At 45.6% G+C, this 22,791-nt stretch overlaps 1 protein-coding gene across 1 annotated transcript in view; it reads right to left on the bottom strand.

The window, feature by feature from the left end:
* Positions 1–22,791, bottom strand: part of TSPAN1 (tetraspanin 1) — a 151,800-nt gene that overhangs the window by 81,696 nt on the left and 47,313 nt on the right. The window contains exon 2 of the mRNA XM_086952339.1: positions 16,866–16,930. Within this exon, the coding sequence (XP_086808465.1) occupies positions 16,866–16,922 (57 nt within the window). The 5' untranslated portion in view covers positions 16,923–16,930. The remainder of the gene's footprint in view (positions 1–16,865; positions 16,931–22,791) is intronic.

The following is a 22,791-nucleotide window of genomic DNA, read 5'->3' as shown; positions in this document are numbered from 1 at the left end:
TTTGCCCTGGTGCGCTCCCGGTGCGCGCCCCGGTGTGCGCACTGGAAAGCGCATTTTTTTTCGAAGCGCCCCGGGTTGCGCACCGGTGAGCGTCCTGTTAGCGCTATTGCCGCGAACGAAAACATCATGACGTATCGCGTAGCCGCGTGATACGCACGGCGTAAACGCACCCGGAAATACTTGAGCGAATACGATCGCGCAACGTAATCATCGGACGCGCTTACGCGACGCGCCCCGTGGCGCGCCCCGGGCGCGTCGCGTAAGCGCGTCGAGTCATGTGACCCTAAAATAACACTTTTTATTGGTGCAGAACAGTTTTGGTTTCTAAATGATGAAAGCCCGGGTCATGCGACCTGAAAATAACACTTTTCATTGGTTCAGGACAGTTTTTTTTTCCAAATGATGAAAGATCCCACCTTTTTTCCTTATTCTAACTTTGTCCTTTGACTTTGTCCTGTTTGGAAATCTATCAGAAATATTTTGTACTTTAAAATGGCTACAGTAGCAGCAGCAGCTGGAGCAGCTGGAGCATCTGCACCATCACCACCACCACCACCACCACCAAGAGGACCACCACAACATTACATTGGTGGTCAAGAAGAGGAGGAGGAGGGGAGAAGGTGGCTGCCAGAAGACAATACCCCATACAAGCCAAGGCAGCACATTGTATGGGAGTTTTTTTCTATCCCGGAGGGCAAGAAGAAAGTCAATGCGCCCAAGGTGACTTGCTAATCTGTGGCATGGAACTTTCAAGGGGGAACCCTAACAAAAAATATTCTTTTGGTAATAATACCATGATTAGACACATGCAGCGCAAGCATCCAAACAACTATGCTGCCGCAGAGGTGGGAGAACTAGCCAGTAACCCTCCCTAATCTTCAACCACCACCTCCAAAAGAAAGCCACCCACTCCATCGGGACCAGAGACAAGGGAGACGATCCCTTGCATACAACCACGGTTTGGGGAATTCAGAATTACATGCATTTTTTGTGGTAAGACCATCTCCTATGGTGAACAGAGCATAAAGCTCATCCTCCTTGCTGGTGACAACCACAATTGCCCCAAAAAACCCTAATTTTTTCCTGATTTTTTTTTGCTCCAGTTGAGCCATTTTCAATTCCCTGTTTTTTGTTTCTCCCCATAAAAATAACAAAAAAAAATATAAAATAGTTTATAAAAGCCAAAAAAGAACAAAATGTTCAAAAAACATTAAAAAAATATAAAACAACAAAAAGAAGAAAAAAAGTTCTTTTTAGAACTACCTCCAATTTTTAAAAAAAGGCTACATTTTAAAAAAACTATCATTCTTTTTTTCCATGGAACGCTTCCCGGTACGCTCCGCGGTGCGCGTACCGGGCGCTCCCCCCGCTCAAATAAAAAAAACAAATTTTTTTTTTTGCCCCGCGGGGCTCTTTTATAGCCCCCACATCAAACCTAGGGGGTCAGGGGGGGGTCTACTCTGCCCCCTTATGGTCATTTCCCCCTTTGTTTTTACCACCTCTTGTGTCTCGATCCTACCGAGACACAAGATGGCGGCCGCTCCGGACTGTTTGGAATGTTGACAGACACCCGAGAGCCAATCAGCTTTCCGCGCGCGAACTCGCGTAGCGGCTGGTTAGCGCCCCGGTGCACGTACCGGAGCGCGGCCATAGATATATATATTTTTTTTAACCTAAATTACTCAAAATCCACTGAAGCACATATCTTGAGACATAGCAAAGGCACATCGGGCTACCAGTCCCTACAATTTTGCCAAGTTTGGTGGAAATCCATTCAGCCGTTCGGGTTAAAAGTGAGGTTGACCGCACTATGGAAATGAACATGGGAGAACTTGTTTTGGGACCCCCCTTTTATCTCGGCCCCAGCTTGACAAATCCCCCCCAAACTTTCAGGGAAGGACCGGGGCGCCGCGAGGCAAATTTGAGGAAATTTTCAGGCAGATTCCTCAACCGGCGCCAAAGTTATTCACAATAGGATAATTTTCAATACAAAATCTCAACATTCTAACTATAACTACCTACTGGCGACCGCCAGTAGGTAATTAATATATATATATATGTAATTTGTGCGGTGTCCTAAAATGTATTACATTTTTTTAGGGGGCGGGGTTTATATAGCGCAAACTCGACCTAAAGGTATCAGAGCATTTTACATGAGCACCGTTGCGTTACAGACTGATTTATATATATATATATATATATATATATATATATATATATATATATACACACACACACACACACACACACACGCACGCACATTAATCCAAAACAGGCTCCAGCACGCTTGAGTAAACAAATAAGCAAGTTTATTTTCGGCTCTGGTAATGCGTTTCGACCATCTTATAGTCGAGTCAGACTTTCTATAGGAAAGGCATTTTAGGTTGCTTAATAACTTTGGTGCTGCTCGAAGAATCAGCACAAAACTTTCCAAAAAGAGTTCATCCACTTTAGCTCCTACATGAAAAGTTTTACACAGAGTCAAAAAACAATACTTAATACATTTGGCAGAAACTCTGAACTTTACTCAGAAAGCATGTTTTGTATTACTTGGTGTAAATCAGTTTAGTAGTTAGTGAAAATAGCATTTAAAAAGTATATCGGGTGAGAAAGGTTTTTGGACGGAAAATCGTTTCCAAAATATTGTCTGGAAAATATTTTGTGCCCAAAAAATCGGGAGCAAAAATATTGTGAGGGTAAGTTTCTATGGTTAAGCAAAGTTTTACCATACTTAACTCTACACATATGCACCGTGACAATATGGATCTTCAAGGTACCTAGATGTGGAATAAAAAATAGTAAATCTAAACTTACCTATTTTCACTTACCTTCGATACTCTAGTCCTTGATATTTTTGACACTATATTAGCTTGTCAGTTAGTTCACCAGTGTTCTACGGCAGCTTCACTAGTGTTCTAATGAACGGCTAGAGCGCTAACATTCTATATTTATGACAAAAGTATGGCACACTTGGCATCCAACTTAAAACTTTTCTTACAGAGGATACTGCAGTAAATGAATAAAATAAGGGTTTCTTTGTCATAAAAATTGTGGTTAGTGCTCTAGAAACCTAAAATGAGAAAGTTAGACTGACTTTTGCCATAAATACAGAATGTTAGAACTGCAGTTGTTCATTAGAAGACCGTGGAAAGCTGCAATAGAACACTGGGGAATTAACTGCCAGGCTTCTGTTGCTGTGGGAAGTATGTTTTACTCTGAGAATATCAGAATGTATTCCCACACGACTGATGGAAATAGTGTGAATTTACAAAAATATGCTTCCATTTTAGGTTTTGGCACACACTTCATAACCTCTTTGAGAAAATCACGAGAAAAAAAAGTTCTCAAACATAGTTTATCAAATTCCAGAGTATGTTCAGCATTTTTCACAGGGTAAAATAACCAGAGAACTCACCAGAATTCCATTCCTAAAATGAGTAGAACTACAACAATTGATTTATATTGTAACTATTGTTTGTTATCACACTTTATAAGTGTTCCTTTATGTGATCCCAAAAACCTGGCATTCACTACAATGCATTTCAATAGAGACCATGTCCCAGAGTCCTGTAATGGCTGCCATATAAGTATATTGTGGTTATCTATTCAGGCAGAGGAGTGCAAACCATGCCAGAAGGAAATGGACTGCTGTAAACGGGTTATAGGGGATGTAGCTTGTTTGCGGACAGTCAATACACTGTGATTATGGGTCTATTCATATGGTGTTTTTATAGAGTGAACCTAGCCAAAAGGCTTTGAATACAGTATCACCAATAAAGCATCAAACCATCCGGAGCCGCTGGAGCAAAGGTACAATAAAACACATAGCTCAAGGCTTCTGGTGAAAACTATTGGAAACAATCCTAAGGTGAAAAACCTTCTTGGGTGGATGATAATCTGTCACGTTCTCTGAAGTACTTACAGGGGGGCAGGGGAATTACACATGTTGGTTCAGTATCTCTCACACCATTATTGGGTCTTTGAAGACCCAAGTAAGGCAGGTCATACTCTAGTACTGCTACCACCACCTCTCCTGCCTTGTGCAGACCCCAAATAATAGGGATTTCACTGCATAGAGCCATCACCAGCCCAGCATCGTCTCTTCACTCTTTAATTAAAGGAGAGTGTGGAGGGAAGGGACAGCTCATGGGTCTATATTTGTAATTGTGACTCTTCTTATGCATAGATGTGTCATTATCTATTTAATATTTTTAAGCCGCTGATATAGTGGCACATCAAATATATGAATATTATTCGGCCTCTGTGACACAATGACCAGAGCACATCAAAGTCCATCCTAAACCAATAGTCAATCCAAATGTCATTAAAACTACATTTGGAACTTTACATAGATGCCATGTGGGTCTTACAATGTTCTCCAGACACGTAGATCACACCGATGCTTTCATCATAGGGCTATTCAACGTTAAGGGTGCAGACACACATTATACAATTTAATGTGTTGGTGATGAGTACTCTGAAGGATTGTCCGTGATGAAATGAACAAAAAGCTTCAAATTCTTAAAACCCATGTAGGCCAGAACACCTCTTCCCCACAATCTCCTTGACAAACCATCACAATTAACATCTTTCCGTTTCCAAGCCCCTACCAGTTCTCACAATGTGCCCCTACCCCTGGCTTCAGTAAGTGACACATCTAGAATTACCAATTCTTTGGCATTACCTATAACCACTGACCCCTTATCGGCTTTCCACTCTGCCTCCTAGTTATAGTAGTGCCATTAATTCATTATAATTATATTCTTTCTGGAACCACTATACAACATTTGTATTAGAAACCTCCAAGGATAATTCCCTTGAAACGAAGCTTCTTCAATGGGACAAGGTAGTGGGCTACAGCTGGACATCTCAGAGAAAGGCGGAGGCCGGTATCGCCCCCAGCTGTTATGGCGGGGCATCAGCCCCCTCCCCCTGGCCTACAATCCATGGTGGAGCGCGCCCCGCCGTGTCATCGTGACGCGGTGAACACGCCTCACCACTGATTAGTGAAAAGGCTCCCAGGTGGCCCGGAAGCGATTGGATCGCTTCCGGGTCAAGGGGGAGCTGGGGGTCAGGCCAGTTAGAACTGGTCTGGCCTCACTGGGGGTTAAAAAGGCCGGGGAGCACGGGAGGAGTTCTCTGGTTCCCGCACTCCCAGGCCTGACCTACCTCAGCCTTTTAGGAGGCTGTCATCTTTTTATTTTCTTTGTTTTCCAGGTGCGGAGAGTGCAGAGAATTGCGTGGAGATTTCGTTTTTGGTCTTTCTGCAGGTTGGTTCAGCGGTCTATTGAGCGTGCGGCAAGAGAAGAGTGACGGCGCCCGGAGGCGGAATCCTTGGCTCCGGTACGCTGCGAGGGAGTTTTTGTGTCCCACCGTGCAGCGTGAGTGGAGCAGTGCACCCCTGGGGCCACCGGTAACAGGCGCAACAAAAAGGTATGGAAAGGAGCGCTTGTACGGCAGCGCCGCTGTGGTGCTCCCTTGGGGGTAGACTGGTTTGGATTTAAGCGCCTCGAGCAGCGTCCTGCCGAGGTAAGCGCTACCTCTCACATGCTCAGATTGTGGCTGCACGGGTTCAGTTCCAGGTTGGCTGAGCTAGCGAGAGACGAGACAGCCTTTAACCACTGGTAATCGAGAGCAGTAGTCGTGTCGGTGTCTTTGGTTTACCGGCGTAGTGCGGTTTGTGGCGCATGTGGGCTCATATACCGGACATAGAAGTTGTACTAAAAGCAGGCCTTCCGTAGCGCTAGACACCTGCTGGAGCTGGCTCGGGGGATTGATTTAATTTTGCGAATCTGGGAGTAGGAGGGCACACGGTCTGGGGGATTTTTTGGGGGCACATCAGGGCAACATCCCAATAGGATAATAGTTTGTGTATACAAAGGAAGGTCACCTCCAAATCCTGTATTTCTGGGCAAAATCACTTAATCTCCCTGTGCCTTGAATGCTTGTGTAATGTTACTGATGCTCATGTAAAGTGCTTTGATACCCTTGGGTCGGGTTTGCGCCATATAAATATGCATACTTTCTAGCTTTAAAATTGCAGTGGTGTTAAGCGGGATTACTTAGCAAGGTATAGGTGTTTGGTGCCCAGGAATTGATTCGGTGAATACCACAACTGAAGGATTTGGATAATGTTATATTGCTTGTGTGTCCACAACATATGCTAATCTTGTTTTATACATCGTATGAGTACATAAGGGGTGCTCTGCATACTATGACAACAAGGAGAGAGGCAGTGGACAACGCTTGAAGGGGACACAGGCAGGCCTGCACTTCACTGCTTTTGAGGGCCGCCGGGCTAGAGTTCGCTCGCTCAACACCCAGGCTAGCTGGTGTGGCGCGGTCCCAGTTGCGTGGTGCTTACGGCCAGTCTGTGTACCCCCAACTTGCGCAGGTAAGGGCCTGGATAGGTCCCCTTGTAGGTGGTAAATAACATTGTGCTTGCGGTAGTATTGCGGATCAGGGTGCGAGTTACCTGGTAATTGTTGGCTTACAAAAGATGAGCAGTAAACGTAGCGCAAAGGAATGATGCGTAGTATGGCGACAATGAATAGGAGATGGGGAAAGGTAGAACAAATAGGGAAGAGCGTTGTGGAGCTCAGGCAGAGGTTGGATGAACAGACTGGGCCAGCAGGCAGGCCAAGCAAACGATAGTGTCCCCACAACCCAGGGGGGAATTGGGCCCACTCCCCAAGCAGGCAAGAGCTACGAAGGGGAAGGCTCAAGATCCAAAGCAAACTTTGGGGGAGGATCCTTCAGGGGAGGGTCCCTCAGGGAGCCTAGTGCCACCAGTGATCCCTATACCTATTCATCAGACTCTGGCAAGTATACCTGTGATCCCAGCGCCTGCCACGCCGGTGCCGACACCAATTTCAGTGCCTTCAACCACAATCCCGCTGGTCCTAGGTCTAATCCCGGTGGTGCCCACACCTAGCCCCATACCATCCCCGGGGGTTTCTGTCCCAAACACAGTGGTCCCCATCCCGGGGTTAGCGCCAGCGCCAGTAATCAGGTTCCACCGGAGCTGGCAGCGCAGATAGCGGCAGTTCTCCCTTGATTAGGAAAGGGGGGAATGTTACCGTCTTCAGTGGGCGCAAAGGAAGTAGGAGAGGACCCATTAGCAGAGGTGCAGAAGATGGTGGCGAAGATTGTAGCTGCCCCAAGCGCGGTGACAGGCCCAGGGCCAAGTACTCCTATTGAACCTCAATCAGCGCAGCAGGAGAGTGGAGCTGATAAAGACAAGATGGCAGTGCCAGCGGGAGCTGGGGAAATAGGTAAGGAGGTGCCACTACCATTGCTTGGAACGGGTGTATTACCCTCTAGGAGGGAGCATTTAGCAAGGCTCCTAACACAGGAGGGGAAAGAATTGATATGGTTAGGTGCTTATGTCAATTTGTTTTCTCTGCTAGTAGACAATAGGGAAATGGAGTATGCCAGGAAGCAGAAGGATTGAATGCTTCCTAGCGAATGGCCGGTTAAAATGTCCAGATTCAGGGTGGAAGAGACCCTGAACAATTGGATTGGGGCATTTTCGGTATTTATGGCCATATTAGCTGAACGTTCACCTAATTTGCAAGCAGAAATGGCGTGTTATCAGAGCAGGGTCACTATGACTCATGATAAATATGGGGGTGAAGGGTGGAAAGACTGACATGAATTTCAGGAAGGCCAAGGAATTTGACCCTTCACTCAACTGGGATCGGGTGGACTCAATCTCATGGTTTGATCAGTTTGGCCCAGGGCAGCCAGGCAAGGCAGTCCAAAATTGGAACAAGGGTCACACTCCCCAAGCACCTCAGCCCTTTCGGCCACCACAAGCGGGGGGCACGACCACGGGTTCAGGGAACAGGGGTGGGCAAAAAGGAGTGTGCTGGGATTTTAATAGACTGACATGCACCAGGGCCCAAGGCACGTGTAAATTCAGACACAGATGTTCCATTTGTAATCACCCCTCTCATTCAGAAAAAGAATGCCTTAAGAAAGGGAACTCATTTTCAGGAAATAGAGGGAGGAAGAAACAGGAATAAAGAGAAGGAAAGAACGGTAACACATTCCCCCATTGACGTTCTGGCGAGGACTCCTTGGTGAAATAGGTACTCAGACCATGCCACTGCTAGGATGTTACAGGAAGGTTTTTTGTATGGCTTCAGGATTCTGGCAGGGGACTACGCAGGGACTCCAGAATGTAAAAACCAACTGTCAGTCAGGAACAATCCAGGGGTGGCAGCAGTAAAAATTGCAAAAGAACTGCGCCTGGGTAGAATAGCAGGTCCCTTTGATCACATCCCTGTGCCCAATTTTGTTTGCTCACCCTTGGGAGTGGTCCCAAAGAAGGAGAAAGGGGAATTCAGGTTAATTCATAAACTGTCAGCCCCTAGAGGCAATTCATTAAATGACGCCATTAATGAAGACCTATTTAGCGTGAAATATACCCCTTTTGATCAAGCAGTGGATATGCTAAGAGTACTGGGACCAGGGGCTTTGATGGCCAAGTCAGATGTTGAATCCGCATTCCGGTTGCTGCCTGTCCACCCTCTAGATCACCATCTTTTGGGTTTTTCATTTCAGGGCAAATTCTATATGGATATGTGCATGCCCATGGGTTGTTCTGCGTCCTGTGTTTACTTTGAGAAATTTAGTTCATTTATGGAATGGGCTCTGAGACAGGCGACAGGATACTAGTAGGTCATGCATTATCTGGATGACTTTCTCTTTCTGGGGTCGGCAGGTTCCCGGGAATGCGCTTGGGCATTGCAGGAATTTTGTGTGCTCATGCTGACTTTTGGGGTCCCTCTGGCACCAGGGAAGACGGTTGGTCCAGCAACCACAATAGAATTCTTAGGCATTGAGTTGGACTCGGTACAGGGATGTTTTAGGTTACCTGAAGAAAAAATACAGAAATTTAGGGCAGCACTCCAGCAATGTTTGGAAAAGGATAAAGTAACCTTACACCAGTTACAACAGATTGTTGGCCAGTGAATTTTGCACTAAGGGTAATGCCTATGGCACGTCCATTCTCCCGTTCGATCTCACAGGCCATGACGGGACTAAAGGAAAAACACCACCACACCAGACGGTTGTCTGAGGTTCGCCAGGACATGCAGATTTGGAGAGCATTTCTGGAGGGTTTCAATGCCAGGGTAGTGTGGCCCGGTCCACCCACTATGTCAGCGGAGTTAGGTTTATGAACTGACGCCGCAGGCATTGTGGGATTTGGTGCCAAACGCGGGAGCGCATGGGTGGCTCAGCATTGGCCGAATCAGTAGAGTGAGAGTGGTCTGACAGCCAATATAAGGTTCCTGGAACTCTTTCCCATGTGGGTGGCTCTGACCGTTTGGCCTCATCAGCTGCGTAACCAATCTGTGATTTTCTGGTCAGACAATATGACAGTGGTAGAATGTATCAATCAACAAGCTGCTCGGAGTAAAATGATCCTCCGCTTGTTGAAAGAGCTAGTGCTGTTGTGCATGAAACCGAACATACAGTTTAAGGCTAAACATGTCCCGGGTGTGCTAAATAATGCAGCTGACGCACTCTCTCACTTCAAGATGCAGGTTTTCAGGGAACACTTACCATCTGCAGAGGTGACACCAACACACTTCCCGCAAGCACTCTGGCAGATTGGTGCCCCCAACTACAGAACCTCGTGGCAGCTAGTCTAGCGCCCAGGACCAGGAAAGCTTACGAAGGGGAGTTCTGTTCGTACTGCACTTTTTTAGGACAGGATTGGGCGGATAGCTGGCATAAGTCAGGGGCATTCCTCCAGTATCTAGATGCTTTGAATAAAGAGGGGCTCTCTGCGGCGACAGCTAGGCGTCATGTAGCAGCAGTTTCTTTCTTTACACAGATCAAGGACACCAGGGAACCCACGAATAGTTTCATTGTGAGGAAGGCTCTAAAAGGATTACGGCGCCTTCAGGGGACCGCCCCAGACACAGGGCAACCAATAGGTTTAGAGCGGCTGGCATCACTGTTAACTGCCCTGGGTGGCATTTGCAGCTCACCAGGAGAGCCATTATTATTAAGAGCTGCCTTTACACTAGCTTTCTATGGGGCATTTAGAGTAGGGGAACTAGTGGCGCGCAACAAACAGGATGTGCTAGGTGGGCTTCAGCTGGAGCACACAAAGATGCAGGGCAGCACACTGCTAAAACTGACCAAGAAGCCCATGGTGGAGGGTTCGTGCTTAATCGGGCGCAGGGCAACCCATGCTGCCTAGTGATGCACCTAGAGGCCTTCCTCCAACAGAGGAATAGGACAGCAGGGGGGACACTACTAATGCATGCTGACGGTACCCCGCTCACCAAGTTCCAATTTAAAAGGGTATTGGCCATGGCTATCGGCAGGACTGGTTTGGATCCAAAAGACTTTGGAACACATTCATTCCGGATAGGGGCTGCAACGGAGGCAACAGCTAGAGGTATGCACAAAACACAGTTGATGGACAGAATGCAGAACAATGTCTTACATTCACCCCAGTACAAAGATCTGGGCCTACATCCATCGAGGTTTGCACAGCAACAGTGTAAAAAAAATTGGAAGATGGTCTTCTTATGGTTACAAGCGCTATGTGCGGCTGCACATGTTGTGAGAGTGTCAAGACAACTGTAGACTGATGCTTGTCCTCTTTGTTTCCTTATATTTCAGTTTCTCGAACCTGTCACGCAGGAGGGAAACTGCCGTCAGCACATCAACAGCAAGATTCTTCGCAATGGCGGCCACATCCACAGGACAAAGGAGCACAAGTTGTATGGGTTATTGGTCATTCGTATCTACGGCGCATGAAATCTGTTTTTCTTGCAGGTAACTACAGACAGAGGGCTGAGCAGGATGGTTTCAAGTTATCTTTCCATGGTAAAGGGGGTCTCTGCCTCAGTCAGTTTAGGGGATTTGTTACAGATCTGTTGAACAGACACAGTCCGTCGCCCACAGTCGTGATCTTGCATTTGGGCGGGAACAATCTGGTAAATTTCATGAGAAGGCTCTTGATGGAGGAGATAATATCTGAGGTAGGCTGGTTAGCTAAGACATGCCAGGGCTGCACCATAGTTTGGTCCCAGATGATACCCAGATTCAAATGGAGGGGAGGAGATTCTGTAAAAGCGTTGAATCACTCAGTAAAGAGGATCAACTATAAAATTGAGAAATTGTTTAGGTCACCTAAGCTGCAAAACATAGCGCATGGGTGTATCAGGGGAAACCGTGCTTCTTAAAAGACGGGGTCCATCTGACTAGAGGAGGCAATGAGATCTTATTGGAGAACATTATGGCTTGGTTAGGGGGTGTTAAGGCAGGGCATGACCTTTCAGTGTAGGAGGATAGGTGGGGGGGCCAGATAGTCTGGCAACTACCCTGGCCTGTGGCGGTTAGGTCATGATTGGTGAGCAGTCAATTTAAGGTCCTTAAGGGGCGGTGCTATTCTTGAATGGTGTCACCCAGGGGGATGGACAAGTGGTCTCTCCTAGAACTCCAAGGGCGGTACATCCGGTTGGCTGGATGGATGCGGGGGAGGGGGGAGTAACGCTTTCTTTAGGCTGGTTAGCCACCCCGCACGGGCACCATGACGTCACTAAACGGCGCCGAGTGCAAGGGCCCCCCCAAGTATGTTAAGGTTAGCCATCTAATATCTGTGTAAATGAATTGTAATCTAATGTCAAGTACGTTTTTCTGCGTAATATAATTGTGTAAATATTGTTTGTTTCAATTTTATTTGATTTGTATGTTTTTAATAAATACAGCCGGGGGGTTGACCCCCCGCTTCCAAAGAAATCCCCTTCTTATGTCCAATTTTAATAAATGTTGGTTTACACAAGGCGGGGGAGGGGGATGTTTGGTAGTACCTGGCCATACTGACTCTACACATAGTCTAGCAGTCTCTCAGAGGCACAGGCACAATGGCAAATCATCACAGTCTGTAACATGTAAGCCCGCCTCCGCGAGCTCTTAGTGTCTCAGTAGAGACTCTTGCACTTGGCAGAGGTCCAACCTGCGACGGTTCAGTTTAATGGCCATTACACTAGATTCGATAAAGGTGTAATAGGATAAGATGTTTATTTTTATGTGTGGTGCCACCAGCGCCCAATGTGATCAAAACGGGATCAGAAATTGTTTTTAGGGAGACACCAGAACCTCTCAAAGGGGGGATCAAACACAAATAAACTGCCTGATGTTCCTTCTGGCTGGCAGAAACAGGATATACGAGTGGTAGACCTAATGGAAGTCTTGGCAGCGGAAAGATCTTATGACCTCAGATAACAATAGCTGCTTGTGCACATGTTTATTTGTTGTACGTGAAAGATTAGATCTTATAGTTACTGAAGCTTAAAGCAAGGGTTGTGCAAGTTAGTTAAAGGAAGAGCGTGTGCACAGGCATAAAGATGCAACCAATATCTACCAGTTTGCGCATATGGTACTAAAAAAAATCCCTATTCTAGAAGAGGTGCCAGTCGAGTGCTTTCAGCAAAGAGGGAAAATATTTTTGACACTTAGGATCGGATTCACAAAGGTAAACTTATGTGTAAGTTAACTCTAGCTGTACTACCTTTACTACTTTTTGGTATTTACAAACTACAAGCGTACTAGTCATTTTACCAGCAGTAAAATTACACTCTTGCTTTGTGAAATGTGCCCCAGATCTCTTTTCACAAGGCTAAAGCGCCACAAGAGTGGTAAATTACTACAATACATTACCAGTTGGCCTTCCTCAATACTCATTCCTACAGCTGGACAGAGTTATAAACTCTGCTACAAGAAAGCTAACAAGCTTCCCAGGAAACCCACAAACCCTACTAATAGCACCAAACTGGCGGGTTATCTGCAAACATCAGGGATTCCTACAAGCGGCTTGTTACTGGATTCAAAGCTTTAAATGAGTTATCTCCCTACTACCTATCATGAATGCGGACTAGATCTGAACCCGCAAGTAACTGTCGCTCAACTAACTAAAACATCCCTTTCTCCTCTAAAACTCCCTGACCTGCCTCACAAGTCGCTCATTCCAGTTACTCTGGATTGTACTCTCAGCTGAATTACACAACATCTCCTCTCTCACCACCTTCAAAATAGCCTTAAAGTCTCATCTCTGAAATCTGCAAATTAATTAATGATGAAAACAAAACCCTTCGCTTCACCTATGCCCTGACACGCCTCCCTAAAATCAATATACCGATATCCACATATTGAACCATTTGCCTGCTATGTTTAGTATTTGTGTACCTAGACTGGTGAACATCAAAAGTCAAAATTCAGCTTACCTAAAAAAAAAAAAATTCTGCCTATCTCCCAAAGTATTTACATGTAGTTCTGATGTTATGTACAGATTTGTTTTATTTAAATAATCATGTTTATAGCACAATAAATATGAATACACAAAGTTCAACAGCCATGCAAATTGGGCTCCAGTACTAGAACTTAATATTTTCCTGTAGACTAGATAAGGTCATGTTTTGTAATTGAGATCATTAAACAGGCCGATCAAACACCTACAGATTTGCATTGCTAGCCACCCCTTGACAAACACTGCCAGTGACCTATTCCTACTTCTTTTAGGAGTTCTTGCTGGCTATTAGAGAATAATGACTAGATCCGTACCCTCAAGTAAATGTCGCTCGACTAACCAACCATGGTCCCATGACCCTACTACGTATGTGCACATTGCTTATCTCTTCCGAAGATCTGTGCTAATGCTCATGTATGTTTGTGTGTGGTTGACGGTGCTTCACATACTTCATGATCTGTGGTAGTGCCCATGCAGTGATAAACTTTCCAGACCAGTGCTTCCTAAACTTTAGAACCCTGACCCAATTTTTGCAACAACAAACTTTTGCTCCCCCCCCCTTAAGGGACATGAAGCGGGATGATTTTTTTTTAATGTAAATATTTTTTAATACTGCTTTTTAGGTCGAGGACCGTAGGCTGCACTTGCGCAGTCTTGGTCAGAGATTTAATGTTACTTAGTATGGGGGCATCAACCCGCCCCTCTTCTCCATTGGCTGGCCTCGTAAATGCTGGCCTGCCATTGGAGGAGAGGGGCGTCACTCCCTTTAAGCCCCGTCTTTTTCCGATTCGGGGGCGTTTTTTTCTCTTCTTCCTCTCCCTGATGTCGGGAGAGAGCTCGCCCCTCATTACTCTGCCTGCACGCTCAAGCCAGCTCTGATTGGTGGTCCTTATTAACCAATCAGAGGGCCGACTGGCGCGTGCAGGCAGCGTGAGCAGCCTCTGCTCCCAGACCCTTGGCTCGGCTCGTCGCTCGTCCACGTCTACTTTTGATGAGGAGGCTTGACTGCAGCAGGGCAAAGCAGAAACCCATACGGTAAGAAGCGCCTGTTGTGCAGTTGTGACTCTCGGACATGCTGCACGAGGCACTGATTGCATGTTTCCCGCACATCTTCGTGTCTTTCAGCCTTTTAAAACATCCGCCGCTCGCTGGACATCAAACGGTACAATCGTCTAGCAAACCTTCATTGCCTCATGCTGGCTACAGTTGTAAACACTTTTCCCGTTCCAAATTTACCATCTCTTATTTTCAAGCCTTCAATAGCTTTCATGTTAAATTGGACGGAAGCCCCTCACCCACTTTTCTAACTGTCAGATCAAGTCCATGTTCGAAATAAAAATGCACCATGTGTCATGCCCCCTCGTTGCTCGTGCTTGCTCCCCTGCCCCCCCCCTCGTTGCTTGTGCTTGCTGTCCTGCCCCCACCTCGTTGCTTGTGCTTGCTGTCCTGCCCCCTCGTTGCTTGTGCTTGCTGTCCTGCCCTGCAATTGGCATTGTAAATGGCACTGGCATTTATTTATGTTTTAAAAAAAAAACTAATAAAAATAATGTCATGAGCAATGCCAATAGCTCTAACTTTAAAAATGCCGAGACCATTGCATTGTAAATGCTAGTTTACATTTAATAATGAAAACCATTATCAAAAATCAGATTACTTACATTTAAAATGGCTTTCGCTAACTACTTAAAATTAGCTTGCAACCAACAGCGGCTGGCAGAGAATGAGGGTGGAGGGGGTGGGAGGCAGCGGACAAAATAAAAAAACACCACTTATGTTGTTTGCCAGCCATATCTCTCTTTCGCTTCTCCAGAACCAGGAAGCATCGAGGCTGCTTGTAGCTCCCCTAAGCCAATCACAACACTGCTATCTATGCAGCGTTGTGGGACTGTGGGCCTGGGCATGCTCCCCACCAGGCTCTGTAATGCAGCCTGGTGGGGAACATGCAAAGTGGTGATGACTCTTTGGCCGGGCCAGGACGGCCAGCCAAGCAGTCGTGCTCACATGGAGTGTTCAAACCACTCCCCCCCCCCCTGTACCTCCAGCCCCACCACAACCTAACCCAGCCCCGAACCTGCCAAAAATAAAATGATAACTACGTTATTATCATTTTATTTTTCCTGCTCAATGAGCAGTGGGGAAACGCTCCTCTCCTTAGATGAGGAGCTGCCCCTGATTGCAACCCACCATTAGGTCGTGACCCAACAGTTCAGGAAATGCTAAAGCCCATATGAGGTGAATCCTGTTTATTGCTTCCGAAGACCTGTGCTAGTGCCTAGTGTGTGATGCACACTTCCTTGCACTTCTGAGGATCTGTGCTAGAGCCTGTGTGTAGTAAAAACTGATTATTCCTTCAGAGGATCTGTGCTGGTGCCTGTACATGTACATACTTCTAAGACCTGTTGAGGATATGTACTAAAGATTAGTTGAATTAAAGTTGAATGAGGATTATGGCTTTGAAGGATCCGTGCTGGTACTTGTGCACGTTTGTATGTGTGGGGCACACTCCCCTCACACACTTGAGGACCTGGATTAGACCAGATGTGTGTGGTGATCAATGCTTATACCTCTTGGGGTTCCACACTAATGCCTATTTGTGAGGTCAATGAATGCCGTGCACGCCTTTTACCTGTACTAGTGACCGCATCCGGACACATCACCCATCCTCATACAAGCAGGTGACTGGATGTTTTTTTTTTTAATACCTAAATATTGGAGAACATGCATGAGTGTGCATAGAACAATTTTTTTTTTTAAAACACAGATAAATCGTTGTGTGCACACACTTTTCCCCCTTCATTAGAGAATGTTAATGTCACGGCGATTCAATAAAAGTAATGCATATATGGACACATACTGAAACTTTTTTTCAGGGAGAGGTTGGCGTGTATGTGTTGAGAAGCCCAAACTCTCAATGTAGACTGTACACCAGTAACCGCCGGTGTGGCTGCACCTCCACTCAGTCATACTCACCTGCTCAGACCACAACCTGAATGAACCCAAAGACTGCCACATTAATACTTCAAGGGGACATGTCCACATTCACTATTTGTGGTCTGGGAGATATTGAAGAACAGGTCATGCCTCTTGTGGAATCGGACATGAACAAGTAAAATCAAGCTAACCAAACACAATGCAAGAGAAACTGACGTGAGATGTACACTGTTGGTGTTCCAGTGACATTACCCTATTGACTTGGCAGATAAAAAGAGTAGGATAGAGTAACATACTCTGGTACCTATACACGGTTATATACACTATAAGATAATTCAATTTTACAAAGAGTATTTTAAAGTATGCCAACTTAGACTATCTCGAAACAGCAACATCAAGGCCTGGGCAGTGGTCTTTGAAGGAGCCCGCTAAAGTATCTGCCCCGGTGACCAACTTTTTGTTCATGTTATTAGGACACAGGCTATCCTGCTAGATTCTCAACAGGATCCTACAACAGCCAATCGCAAGTGTGCCAATGTGACAGGAGTGCTGGTGCAGGTAATCGCGGCAGAGTAAACAGACTGAACACAGAGTACACAAGAAGGAACAAGCATTCCCCTCCCTCCCTGCCATAAAGAAAAAAGTGTGCAATACTCACAAAAATGATGAGGTTGAATAAGATCATCAAGACCTTGATAAATGTAAAGCAACTCATTTTGGCACCTGGAATGGAAAATACAAACAACAACATTTGAATTTTACACCATCATCATCTCTATTTTGCAAACACCACTTCCCTGGAAAACAAAAACACTAGGCAACATTATTCATCAAGGAAGCATGATTGGCAGGTCAAGGGTAGTGCAAGCACATATGGAAGAGCCAACCAGCAAATCATATATCATAAACCAGCAAACTACTAGCAAACGGCGAGGGAAGACATTGTTCAACAGGCTATATACCCGCGGCCAGCTGACTAACGTATAGTAATGTTAAATGTACCTAAGAAAATCTTGGAAACGTTCTGCACAAAGTGAAATCTGTTGTGATCACAACACCAGGCAGAAGAGGTTTGCAACAGACTGCAATCTTTATAAACTTGTATTAAAAGAGAAGTTATAAGTAGGCTATTCTGTCCTTAGCCACTCTAATTTACAGTAAAATACTTCCCCAGGAAGAAATAGTAGTAGACAAAAGTCCGGTATAGACATTTAACCCATATGCAAACAGTTTCATTTGGCTATGTAAGAGGTTCCATGAGAAAATGTGGACATTTCAAATATGGCATTAACAACGTTTCTAAATTTCCTTCCATCACTGTCTTTCATTGTGCTCTGTATTCTTGGGATTCTGAAGTAGCAGTGGGCTGCCGTGCATGCACAGGTGTGTGTGGAAGTAGTGGCTTACGGGGTTGGGGAGAACCATGTACAGTGTACTACATCTGTCACACACACCTTAGAGTAGAGTTATTCAAACTGTGGGGCGCGCCCCACCGCAAGGGGGGGGGGGGGTTACACTGAATCAGTGTGTACCCGCGCTGAGGTAACAGCTAAGAGAAAAGCAGCATCCACAGTAACCTAGTAACAGAACAAATTAAACCACAGGAAAAAGATAGGTCTTCAGCCCTTTCCGAAAGATGAATTCAGAGCACTCCAGCTGGAGACTCTGAGGAAGAGTATTCCACATCTAGACCGCCAAGTACCGAAAAGAGCGGCCACCCATCCTGGATCTTGTGTTTTTGGGGATATGCACCTTTCCTTTCCCACTTGATCTAAGCAGTCTGGTCGGTACATAGGGAGTAGAAGGTCATGCAAATACAACGCCCCTTCTTCTGTAGAATCCGATGGCTCACACACATGGACTTAAACTTCACTCTCTTCCTGATGGGAAGCCAGTGCAGGGAGGCCAGCGCTCTTTTTGCTGAGGCTCTATTTGGTAGCATACGTTCTAGTCTAACCGCTGCGTTCTTAATACACTGCAACCTCTGTATGCATTTGGCTGTTGCACCCAAATACAAGAGATTGCAGTAATCCAGGCGAGAAGTCACCAAGGCATGCACCATGACCTTCCTAGATTCCATGGGAAGGGTGTCAAGGGTCTTCCATAACCCCCGGAAGATACCAAAACAGGCGCCTGCCACCCGCCTGGTATGGTAATCAAAAGACAACTTATTGTCCACCCATACCCCAATATTCTTCGCCTGTTCGCACGGTGTAGGGGTAGAGCCCAGAGTCTGGGGCCACCATGCCGATTACCATATTGATGGAGCCTTCACTATCACTAGTTTCTCAGTTTTGCCGAGGTGCTGGTGATAGGGAAGTGGACAGCACCAGAGATAGCAGGAAGTGCCACGAAATTTGCATGCACAAAGCTCCTGCATACTACTACCTTTTGGTAGTGTGGCGCTTCTTCACTCCTGCTGTTTGCCCATGCGTGCTGTTTTTTCTTTTTAGGTAGCTGTCCTTTGTGTGCTGCCTCACTGTGAAGTATTTCGCCACGGAGCATTTTAAAATCACCAACAGGTAAGTCAGATCTGAAGAGAAAGCGAACAGACAGTCCTTCCCAGGGCATCTGCTTGCCTGAAAGTAGTATGTTCACTTTCGGTTTCACAGTATAGTTAATACTCGCTGTATCCTATTTTTGACTGTCTCACTTAATGTCTGCCCCTTTCTTTAGTTCTATTGTTTATTTATTTATTTGGGAGTTTTATTACCCCTTGCTAGTAAAAGTTCAGTTACTTCACTGGGCAGATAAGATTTATGCCTGGAACCCTCAGGCATAAAACACCCTAATTAAAGCCCCCTACAACATCCATTGCACGATAGGCACTGGCTTTGCATCTTCAGGTTTAGCACCCTACTCTAACCTCAGCATCCTAGTCCCTCACCTAAATATGGTGCAGGCTTGTCCTTTTCAGAGAGGCACCTCCAAATAAAGCCCCTTTCTCCAATCTTGACACACCTGGGAGCTCCTATAGACATGAGAAAGACTTGGCATCTTGCCCCAGAGCACCCTTCTACATGTGGCATACACCTGACATTTTTAGGCACGGCAGCTGGGACATTAACCTCCTAGGTCACATCCCAGACACTGGGTATCCTTTGGCCTAGTGTTATATTTTTAAACTTGTACCCTTCAGAAGCAAATCACTAGCATTATGATAAAAATGCAGGGTTTAGAGCACTAAAGTAGGAAGTTCCTTTTCATCGGCTGTGAAGGAGAAAGCCTTCAGCCTGAAAGTCTATCCCAGAGATGAGCTCGTCACAATCACTACCCCAGAGGAGCGACCTGCTTCACCCGATCCCAGAAACCCTGGCCACTACCATTGTCCCAAAAAAGACACCTGCCCCACTCCCAGGTCCTCGGAACAGGGACATGTTAAGGATTTTGGGGGCCCTGGGCCAAACGAATTGGGGTGGGGTCTCAAAAAGACAAGATAAAAGGCCTCATAAAACTCAGCCAAAAAGTGACTGTGGGTACTTGCTGTTCCCGGATCTGCGCTTGCTGGCGCAGAAAAAGAAAGGACTGACGCCAGCGCGTCTAAGTAGCTCCGACATCATCCCGGCGCCAAAGACGCATGCGGAGCCGCAAGAGGACGCCTACCGACGCGCAGGGGTTCTGCTGATGAAAAAACTTCCTGGATCCAGTCTGATGCCTGGGGTAATTCTTAGGTAAGGAACCTATCACTACGTGTTTCAGATAGGGCAAACATGAATCTCGCATAGAGAAGGTAGATAGCAATTTGCATACCCACCCGCTACTGCGGCACCCCAGGTGATTATGGACAGAAGCAAAGGAGGACAGGAGGTTAGTGAAGCACTGACTGGACTAGCTGTGGTGTGGGGATGTAGCTCCAATCGTTTTGTGGGAGGCTTGAGTGGAAAAACACTTGTGCCATTCCAAGTGGTGTTCACCACTCCTTACCCCAGGGTATCTTTGCATAAGGTGGCCCACAATGGCCATGTAAGGCATCATAGCACCCCTCAATGAAGTATTGCGATTATTCAAAACATACATGGTGGCTCGGCCAGTAAAAGAATTCACTGACGACAACTGGTCTACTGTCAGGGCACAAGTTTGAATCCCAGTAAAGCCCACTCAGTCTTTTCTTACTGTACTGCTTAGAATGAAAACACTGGAAAACTGCTACAGTTAAGAAGTGCTATGGGGACTGAGCCATAAAGGGTCTTTTTTTGGAACACTGAAGATATTCTACGCATTACAAGAGGTCTTGGCATTTGGCGGCCCTCTTGAATATATTACTGGCATTCTAACTAATAAATGGAGCCAATATTAAATGGCTTTCCTGTGTATACTATGTTTGCCCTGGCATAAGATGGCTTTCCTCAGCATATTTTGAACATTCTATTCCTATAACATAAGTAGCTCTCAGTACAGAAAAGGTTTTAAAAGAAAAATATTTTGTATTAATGAACGGTCACATATCACAGTGCAATTATCATATCACATAAGGTCCGTATTCCCTGTATCCAGAACACACAGGGAAGACAATCTTGTTAGCAGTTAACACCGGTCAGCACCGGTAATAAACAATATATATGCGAGTGCTACAAATTCTCAATTTTCAATGACCATCACTGCTACTTTAATTGCAGGGTGCAAAAAGTCTCCAGTACACTTTGTTCTGAATTAGGTGGCTATTCTATTCATCTGCTTGCTCAGATCTGTATGAACGGGTCCCAAAAGTCTTTAAGGCGAGATGCTTCAGGTAGCGCCTCTATATAAACCTCTAACTGCTCTCTACAATAAGTCATGTCCATAATGCAAATTTTAAATTGTGGTGCCTGCTTACTTCCCCACATCATGGCAACTTGTCTTTTAGCCAATAGTAGAGCCACAGCTAGAAATGTATGCCTCCGGACCGGTTTCACTTTGTATAGCCCCAATAAGCAAACCTGTGGTGTATTGGGTGTTTGTTCTACCAGCATTATTCCCAAGGTATTTGTAACTTGCTGCTAGTATGCTTGAATTTCAGGGCATGCCCAGGCGACATGTATAAAGTCTCCTTGTGTAGCGCTGCAACGTGTGCATTTTTCATCCACACGGATAACATATTTATGTAGTTGTGTTGGTGTACAATATACTTGCTGCAGAAGTTTAAAATCAATGATCCTAAGATTACATTTGGGCAGAAGTACCTGTGTAAGTGCGCAACAGTATCCCCAATCTTCTTTAGATAGCGTCTGTCTAGTGTGTTTCCCCATCTTTGCAAAGCCCGCTCTTCTTCTCGAAATTGCTCCTGTTGGGCTGAGTTGTATAATTTAGTTCTGAGACGTTGACATGTTGGTGATGTGAATAATATTTATAGAGCATTATGTGTTGGCGACTCATTAGGGAAGGTAGGATAGCTATCTCTTAGTGCTGCACGCAGTTTGAGATAAGCAAATAGCATCAGTGGTGTGCGATGTGCTGCTGACATAGCGTCTGTTTGTGATATAAATTGACCATTGGGGAATATATCGCCGATTGTATGCATGCCCATATCCCTCAGGAGTAGTTGCATGTTATTCTCTTGCGTTACCGTTATTTGAGGGAGTTGTAGCTGCAAGGCCAGAGCATATACTGGGAATTTATTGGCTCGTTTTGTCAGTGTGTACCATGCGGCTATTGTGTTGCGTACCGGGTTAGTTGCGACACGTGGAGTGTATAGCTTCAGCTATGACAAGAGAACAGCCAGGGGAGTAGGATGAGTACTATCACTCTCCATCGCAACATGAGGCAGATATGCATGCGAGTGTATCCAATAGTGCGCATGCTGTGCTCGAGTGCAATATTAATAGAGCTGTAAGCCCGGAGCCCAAAGCACAGTTGTGTATATGGCCTGGTTAGTCCCTTCCACCCCACCCTGGGCTGCTTGCCAGGCCATGTAAGTGTAGTCATGCATGCACGTAGCCTTATGAAAAACTGATGTGAGAGTACAACCGGTATGTTTGTGAATAGATGAAGAAAGCAGGGTAAAATCACCATTTTCTGTATAGCTATTGAAAGAGGCAGCCTAATACATCTGGCCACCAGACCTAATTTTGTGAGGGCAATGCCATAGTTATTACTAATTCAGAGTCTCGATTTAACGATTCCCCTAAGTATTTAACCGGTTCTATTCACCACTGTAGAGGGTATTCTAATGGGGGTTGTGCTGTAGCAGGTATCAGGGGAATCACCAAGAATTTGGTCCAGATAATGCTCAGCCCCGCATAGTGTTCAAACCGTGTACATACGTATGAGTGGGCGTGAATTCAAAGCCCACTCATTCTCTTCCGAATGGCGCACTTATAAAACTATATCATCTGTATAAAGTGATATGCTTACTGGCTGTTATTGGAACTGTGATGCTGTAGTTGCGTGCTTTGCCGGATTTTGCATGCTGGTGGTTCAAGTGCCAGGGTAAATAATAGTGGTGAAAGTGGGCACCCTTGTCATGTTCCTCTATAAATGCGTATAAGAGCGGCTGTGATGCCATTAATCCCGACTCTAGCACATGGGTCTGTATAAAACAACAAGATCAAGGTTTGCAAAACAGAAAACATAAATAGCCATTCTACTGAATTAAATGCTTTAGCTGC

Source organism: Lissotriton vulgaris, chromosome 1_1, assembly GCF_964263255.1.
Source record: "Lissotriton vulgaris chromosome 1_1, aLisVul1.2, whole genome shotgun sequence".
Lineage (NCBI taxonomy): Eukaryota > Metazoa > Chordata > Amphibia > Caudata > Salamandridae > Lissotriton > Lissotriton vulgaris.
The sequence above is the reverse complement of the archived record's forward strand: the minus strand, read 5'-3'. Positions and strand labels throughout refer to the sequence as shown.